The sequence below is a fragment of the Manduca sexta genome, unplaced genomic scaffold, assembly GCF_014839805.1.
Source record: "Manduca sexta isolate Smith_Timp_Sample1 unplaced genomic scaffold, JHU_Msex_v1.0 HiC_scaffold_1789, whole genome shotgun sequence".
Lineage (NCBI taxonomy): Eukaryota > Metazoa > Arthropoda > Insecta > Lepidoptera > Sphingidae > Manduca > Manduca sexta.
In genome coordinates, this window is record NW_023592688.1 from 1 (window position 1) to 8,360 (window position 8,360).

The 8,360-nt window shown below is 40.0% G+C and overlaps 1 protein-coding gene across 1 annotated transcript; it reads right to left on the minus strand.

Annotated features, from left to right (window-relative positions):
- Window positions 1–1,846: 1,846 nt before the first annotated feature.
- LOC119191670 (heat shock protein 68-like) lies at window positions 1,847–4,101 on the minus strand. The gene has a single exon (XM_037445555.1). The coding sequence runs from the start codon at window positions 3,949–3,951 to the stop codon at window positions 2,050–2,052; it is 1,902 nt and encodes a 633-aa protein (XP_037301452.1). The 5' UTR covers window positions 3,952–4,101; the 3' UTR covers window positions 1,847–2,049.
- Window positions 4,102–8,360: the final 4,259 nt, after the last annotated feature.

Here is an 8,360-nt window from a genome sequence, read left to right on the forward strand (position 1 = left end):
CTAGAACCATGTCGCGTATTTTAAAAATGACTTAGGACTTGCAGCCTATAAGAGACGCACTGGCCATTTCTTAACTGATAATTTAAAGAAGAATAGGGTGGTAAAATCGAAACAACTACTGAAGCGGTACGCAAAGGGAGGTCACAGAAAAATTTTGTTTACGGATGAGAAAATTTTTACAATTGAGCAACATTTTAACAAACAAAATGACCGTATTTATGCTCAAAGCTCTAAGGAAGCTTCCCAATTAGTCGACAGAGTGCAACGTGGACATTATCCGACTTCAGTGATGGTTTGGTGGGGTGTTAGCTATGAAGGAGTGACTGAGCCATATTTTTGTGAAAAAGGTATCAAAACATCGGCACAAGTGTATCAAGATACCATTCTTGAGAAGGTAGTTAAGCCCCTTAACATCACCATGTTCAATAACCAAGTATGGTCCTTCCAGCAAGACTCGGCGCCGGGTCATAAAGCTCGGTCCACGCAGTCTTGGTTGGAATCGAACGTTTCGGACTTCATCAGAGCTGAAGACTGGCCGTCGTCTAGTCCCGATCTTAATCCGCTGGATTATGATTTGTGGTCAGTTTTAGAGAGTACAGCTTGCTCTAAACGCCATGATAATTTGGAGTCCCTAAAACAATCTATACGATTGGCAGTGAAGAATTTTCCCATGGAAAGAGTGCGTGCTTCTATTGATAACTGGCCTCATCGTTTAAAGGACTGTATTGCAGCCAATGGAGACCACTTCGAATAAGCTTTTTATATTTTTAATTGTTTTATATTTATGTATTAAACTGACACACTGTAAAAGTAATAAATGTTATTTGCAGTTAACAATTTTTCTTTTTTTCTTTATTACAATATTTATGGCAAGACTAGGTATATATATTTTAAACAACTTTACCCTATCTTAGGTCAATGATGCAGCGTACTCGTGATTCTTCTATTGTGTTTATGGGCAATTGAGATCATATAACAATTGACGCATTACTTCCTATGCCGGGAAGGCCTTTGCCTATGCTATAAAAAAACGACGAACAGGGTACCCTTATTTTTGAAATTGTTTCTTGATAAACAAAAATAACGTCAATTCTATTTGTGTTATCATTAACGTGTTATTTATAGTCCTCGAATCTTTAAACGTAGATGTTCTCTAGACTAAAATAGAGGTTGGCGACGCCATCTTTAATTATGTCATAAGAGTATTAAAATAGCTCATTGAATTATTCCTATAGAATTCGCGTCCTACGTACAAATACCTTAAAACTATGCCAGATCAAAGTATTAATTAGGTGTGCTACTATGAGGAGAATGGTCACTGAAGTTGGACTTTATTGACCTTTTAAGCGCCTGACCTAAAAATCACACTAAAACTAACGAACAAAAATCATTCAGTCAATTGCGAATACTTTTATTATGATCAAACGTAATAAAATACGACGAATAACCTTCCTTGCAGTAGTAAAATATTAAATTACTTTATATTGTGACCAGCGATACCAACTAAGAATCGTTTTAGAACGTAAAGATAGTTGAGTCTACTGGACTAGATTTTTGGTGGATATGTTCTCTGTTTATATTAGGTAGGTACTTAACAGGTGATTTGTTTCCTTGAATTTACAGGTTTTTAACATTTAATTCAAAGTCCCAGTAGAGCCCCATGATACAATGTTTAGCCGATATAAAGGAATAAACAATAAAATTTCTTTTTATTTTCAATATATAAATTTAATCCAATAGATGTAATCTTCAAATTGTATCTATTGGAGCTAAGAAATTTTGAAATTAATAACTTTAATTAATTAGGATAAGTACAAGAGTTATGTAGATAAATGAAACTACAAAATAATTAAATAACCTTAAGTAATTACTTTATTTTTTTTTCCAACTGGTGATCATGTACTGCCATTTACGTTACAATAAATTAAATCAGTCTTATAAACATAATACATTACATTAAGATGCATACAATACATTCTTTCATACTTTCGAATCACGTAGGAACTGCAGGTACTATGTTGCTGTGTGATGTTCAAGTGAGACGAGTGTTCAGTCGACCTCTTCGACGGTGGGTCCGTCACCTCTGCCGTGTTGTTGCCCTCCTGGCGCGGCCCCAGCACCGGTGCCGCCGTGCATCTTCGTCATGACTGGTGAGCAGACGCGCTGCAGGTCCTTGAGCTTGTGTTCGTACTCTTCCTGCTCGGCGAGGGTGTTGTTGTCGAGCCAACGTAGCGCCTCATCACAAGCGGAGCGCGCCGTGCTCTTGTCGCTCTCGCTGAGCTTGTCGCCGGCGTCGTCGAGCGCCTGCTTCACGCTGAACACGTACGCCTCAAGCTGGTTGCGTGCCGCCACGCGCTGCCGCTGTTTCTCGTCCTCTTCCTTGTACCTCTCCGCCTCGGCAAGCATGCGTTCGATTTCCGCCTGCGACAGTCGCCCGCGGTCGTTCTTGATCACGATGTTCTTCGAGCGGCCGGTGCTGTTCTCCTTGGCGGACACATTCAGGATACCGTTTGCGTCCATGTCGAAAGTGACGTCGATCTTCGGGACGCCGCGAGGCGCCGGCGGGATGCCGGTCAGGTCGAACGTGCCGAGCAGGTTGTTGTCCTTGGTCATGGCGCGCTCACCCTCGTACACCTGGATGGTGACTGCCGGCTGGTTGTCAGAGTACGTAGTGAACGTTTGCGACTGTTTGCACGGGATTTTGGAGTTGCGCTCGACGATCTTGGTCATGACGCCACCAGCGGTCTCGATTCCGAGCGACAGTGGAGCCACGTCCACCAGCAGCACGTCCTGGATCTTGGAGTCGGTGGCGCCGCTCAGAATGGCGGCCTGCACGGCGGCGCCGTACGCGACCGCCTCGTCCGGGTTGATGGACAGGTTCAGCTTCTTGCCGCAGAAGAAGTTCTGAAGCAGCGACTGCACTTTGGGTATGCGCGTCGAGCCACCGACGAGGACCACGTCGTGGATCTGACTCTTGTCCATCTTGGCATCCTTGAGCGCCTTCTCCACGGGGTCAAGGGTGCCGCGGAACAGGTCCGCGTTCAGCTCCTCAAAGCGCGCGCGCGACACTCGCGTGTAGAAGTCGATGCCCTCGTACAGCGCGTCGATCTCGATAGTTGCTTCAGTGCTGGACGAGAGCGTGCGCTTGGCTCGCTCGGCTGCGGTGCGTAGACGCCGGAGAGCGCGAGGGTTAGAACGTAGGTCCTTCTTGAACTTGCGCTGGAACTCCTCGGCGAGGTGGTTCACCAGTCGGTTGTCGAAGTCCTCGCCGCCTAGGTGAGTGTCACCCGCCGTCGCCTTCACCTCGAACAGCGAGCCCTCGTCGATGCTCAGGATGGACACATCAAAGGTGCCGCCGCCCAAGTCAAAGATGAGCACGTTCCGCTCGCCCTTCAGGTTCTTGTCAAGGCCGTACGCGAGTGCAGCGGCGGTGGGCTCGTTAATGATGCGAAGCACATTCAGTCCTGCGATGGCGCCTGCGTCCTTGGTTGCCTGTCGCTGTGAGTCATTGAAGTATGCCGGCACAGTGATGACCGCATCGCGCACCGCGCTGCCCAGGTACGCCTCGGCGGTCTCCTTCATCTTGGTCAGCACCATGCTGCTGATCTCCTCGGGCGCAAACCTCTTCATCTCGCCTTTGAACTCCACCTGGATCTTGGGCTTGCCGCCGTCGCTGACCACCTTGAACGGCCAGTGCTTCATATCCTGTTGGATCTTCGGGTCGTCAAACTTCCTGCCGATCAGTCGTTTCGCGTCGAACACTGTGTTGTTGGGGTTCAGCGCCACCTGGTTCTTGGCCGCATCACCGATCAGCCGCTCGGTGTCCGTGAACGCGACGTACGACGGTGTTGTTCTGTTGCCCTGGTCGTTGGCGATGATCTCCACATTGCTGTGCTGCCACACGCCGACGCACGAGTAAGTCGTACCGAGGTCAATTCCAATTGCTGGCATTTTGATTGTGTGTTGATTACTTTTCTTCCGTAAATAATACTCTTAAAATCGCTGGAAATATTCTTCACTTCGCTGAGAGCGTAACTTGCGTTTCGATTTCGCACCGATGTCTCTTCGTCTGCTTCGTATTGTGTTTCAAATTGTACTGAGTTCCCGCCGCACTGCGCGCGCTTAAATATTAAACGAATAGAATTCGCGAATGTTCTACAACATGCGCGACGCGGCCAATCGGTACGGGTCTTTGGTCGAACATTCTGGAAGGTCAGTCAGGTCGACCAATAAGAATGCGGCACTTGCTGATAGAGACGAAAACTATAGTGCTTACTCGTTTTCTCCCGATGTTACTGCGTCATAAAAAATCGAGAATCGTCGGAAATTGTTATTTAATTTTCTATGAATTTACTTAATTTCAGGAAAAAGTGAGCACACATTTTGTAATAAACCGGAAATTAAAATGTATTTCATTCATGTATTATGAGTAGAAAATGGAAAAAGGTTATGAAATGTGGTATACATAGTATCCTTCAATCTCCGAGTTATTTTTTAATAAAGCTTTAATCAACAAAAATGAATAATATATGATTTTGTTTTAAATGTATAGATAAGATTTGTTTTAAATCGTTAGTTAATTATTTTTTTATATATTCTAATTAGGGTTAAATTCCGACAATAAAATGCATATATTTAGATTAGGAATATTTTTTTAAGACATGCATAATAAATTTGCAGTGATAGAAGTTTTAATCCGTATAGCGTAACAATAAGTAACTTCGATCTAGATCCACCTTCTTAACCAAATAGTAACACTTATTAGATTTCTAGTAAAAGTTGATTTTGCGCTAACCTTTAAAAAGAAAATACAATACTTAAATAAAGGAAAATTTTTAATTATGACGATTTTATTATTTATAATTGAACAAGTTTGATTCAAAAGCATTGTTATTGTTACAGGATTTTTAACGGACGGCTAGCAACACTCAAGCAAATGTCTGGAACGCAGTCGAACAGCTGTGACTGACGTAATGCGCGAAAGAGAGAGTAAATCGGTTTGTTTACAAAATTAAATGCGCGCCCTTTTGGGGATGGTTAAAGAAGGTCAATGCTAGAAAATTCCACCCTTCTTTTGTACTCGCGAACATGGGTGTTTACTAACGACTTCCATAGTCTCATAAAAAAATATTTTGGCAAGATGGCGCGAATCGCGACCTTATTTTGGCATCGTAACTAAATTTTTAATATCAAATGCAAAACAGGCGTGGGTTTGGTGACGTCATGAAAATATTTTTCTTGAAGATCGATGAACTTTGGTGGCCAAGCCGTAAATGAATGACTCACAAATATGATAATATTATTATTTCTTGATCTTCATTATGCAATGTTATACATTATTCAATGAAGGTGTTATGACGAAAGTCGATCATGTCGAAACTAAAATATACCCAATATAAGTTGTACATATTTGTAAATGCCAGACTTTTCTGCATCTTTTAATCTAGGTTTTTTCTTCGCTAGAATTTTTTTTTATAATTAGACTATATTTTTATATACTTACCTACTTACTTAGTAAATAGTTCAATTAAGTATTATGAACTTTCTTAATATTAAATCTTTAAATCGTTTAAGTACTTAAAGATATTTATTACATTCCTGCCTAATTTATATTGTATTATGTATACGTGGTTTTCTTTTTTATACTTAAATACATAAGTATTTTTCGATTTCCCAAGACTCACGTAGATAGCGAATACCCTGAACCCAAAACAGTGAGTCCAGGCTTTGGATTCTGATACTATAGATATATTTTTCAATATTCAAATGAAATCCGGAATATCAACTTTAGAATTTTAGACATTTTAACCTCACATACTTAATTACTGTATAAATAAGCATATATATAAAAGTTTGGAAAAAGCATAAAACCTTGTAATTAATTTACCATTTATTATCAATTGTTCCCGCGGATATTTCCAGACTGCGTGGAATGCATCGTTTAATGTTACGGCGCATGACTCATTGTATTGATCGATTGCACTCTGCACCCGAATGCGCAAAATATAAAACCTAGCTATAAACAATGACGAATAAAAACATTTTAAGCTATAAATGGATGACTCCTAAGTAAACTATTCTATCTTTTTTTGATGTGTTTTTTTTAGTATACGAAATACTAGATAACGAAACGCTAAAAAAGGGAAAATTAGCAATTTTCAGATATGATAGTTTACATAGTAGCCAATTAATTGTAAATTGGTGTTTTGTCACAATGAATACACGTGTTTTTAAATTTTAATACAATGTTTTTCATTATTGCGTTATTGCCCCTAGTGGTAACTGGTAGTATAAGTCCTGCGGCGAGTTCCTGGGTTCGAGGCTCGAAAGTGAGATTTTCCAATAATAAATAATTAATTATAAAATACATAATTAGGGTTGGAGGCATGTCCCATAGGCCATATTATGTCGTCAGGCTAACCATCTATCGTCGTCTTTGCTTACCTCTCAATGAGTATAAGCGTGAGTTTATGTAACATGTTAATTGGCATGTTTCTAAATAGGATTTTTCAATACTTAAGTATATGGTTCCAATGGTACTCTCATAAGATCAACTATATCTCAAGAAGCAAGTTATAATAATATAAGCTAGAGAAAACGTGCATTTTGTAGAGAATTTTCCAGTGAATAAAAATATCACCAACGACATCACGTCACTATTTTTAGTAGGTAGATAAGTAATTTGCGTGAAACGAAACATCAAATTCCGGCATTTATCACCTTGCAGCAATTTTAGAGTAGCGTCCAAAAATATAATTGTATAAGTATACATATCCAGCTACGTATTTAGGTATAAACTACGTGCATATTTTAGGCTAGGTGCAGCCCCGGATCTATAAGGGGGATAGCCGGGGCCCATGCCCTGGGCGGCGAATTCAAACTTGGCAGACGAATACGTAACTAATCATTAATGCAACTTTGACTACTAAGACATCCAGTACATGCAATACTAAAATTATTTCCCGTGGGGCGCAAAATGGTGATGAAGATGACAAAGGTAAAAATATAGGTGGGTGGTAAATTTTCAAATTTTGCCCTGCCTCGAAAAAATTCAAAGTCCGGGACTGGCTAGGTGTGGACTGTAATGGGCCGGATAGCTACATTTATTATCCTGGTTCCATTTTGGAACAAGTTTACTTATGATCAGGTTCCCATGTAACGTCTACGGGCATACATACATATAGTTTTGATAATACATACAATACATAGGTAGAAGAGTCAGAAAAACAAAGTCTATACTAGACTATTTTTTATCCCAAGAAAATGTATAGCGGGACTTCTATACCGGCAAAACTCCTCCATGAGACCGAAGCTGCAAGCAACAGTTATTTATTTAATTTTTGATTTAAATAATATCCACGATACAACTAAAACGATAATACAAATCTGTATTGTCCAATTTGTAAATCTAATCCAATAGAAACTTAGTAATAATGCCAATCATTCGTTTAAATAATCAAGATACAACCTTCATTATTAAGTACATGAATTTTCCATGGTTTGTCAAGCGAAACATCTAGAAACCATACAACACTTTAATTTGCTGCATTGTAGTATTATGCGCGCGAACAAAAGCTTTACCTGCAATCATGACCATACCAGAACATTCCTTTATAACGGCACAACTGACACGCCATAAGGACGAGTTTCCGTTCAATACAAACCACACGTGAATAATACAAGGATTTATGTATTAGCTTCATTTGCCAATTTCATTATGTACTTAAGTACTTAGTTAAAAAGTATTATTGAGCGTTGTTTTACGTAGAATCTGTCCTAATTATCTAATTAGTACCTACTACGTATTAAGTACTACGACGTGCAAGGACTCTTGTATTTCAAGAGTTCTTAGGCACTTGGAAATTGATAAGATTCCATAGTTCAAATGGATCTACAAGCTTATCGGTCACCACAAACTTCATAGAGAAACAATCTTGATCTCATTTATGGAAACAAGACACCTCTCACATTGATGTCTAATTACTCTCAGTTGAGATAGCAAGTTAGATAGGTATATTGTATTGAAACTTTGAACTTTGTTAACGGCATTTTTGATACTTATTTAAAAAATATTTGGATTGTTCACTTTCCAGAACGAAGAAAGTGCAAAACTAAAATTAAAAATTTCAGCTTACAGCCGTAAATGCCAAAGGTAGCATGAATCGTGTTTAGAACTTTCTCGCATTTTCCATTTTACTAGAACTGCGTGGTAAAGGCAGGCGGCACGCCATGATATTGATCTTGCCCCTCAATGCCACAAAACTGGGTCATCTCACTGGCGCAAATTGTGGAATGTTCTCGGTCTGGGCATATTACGTCGATATGCTAGTGTTTATTTTGGTTATTATGAACGTAGCCAC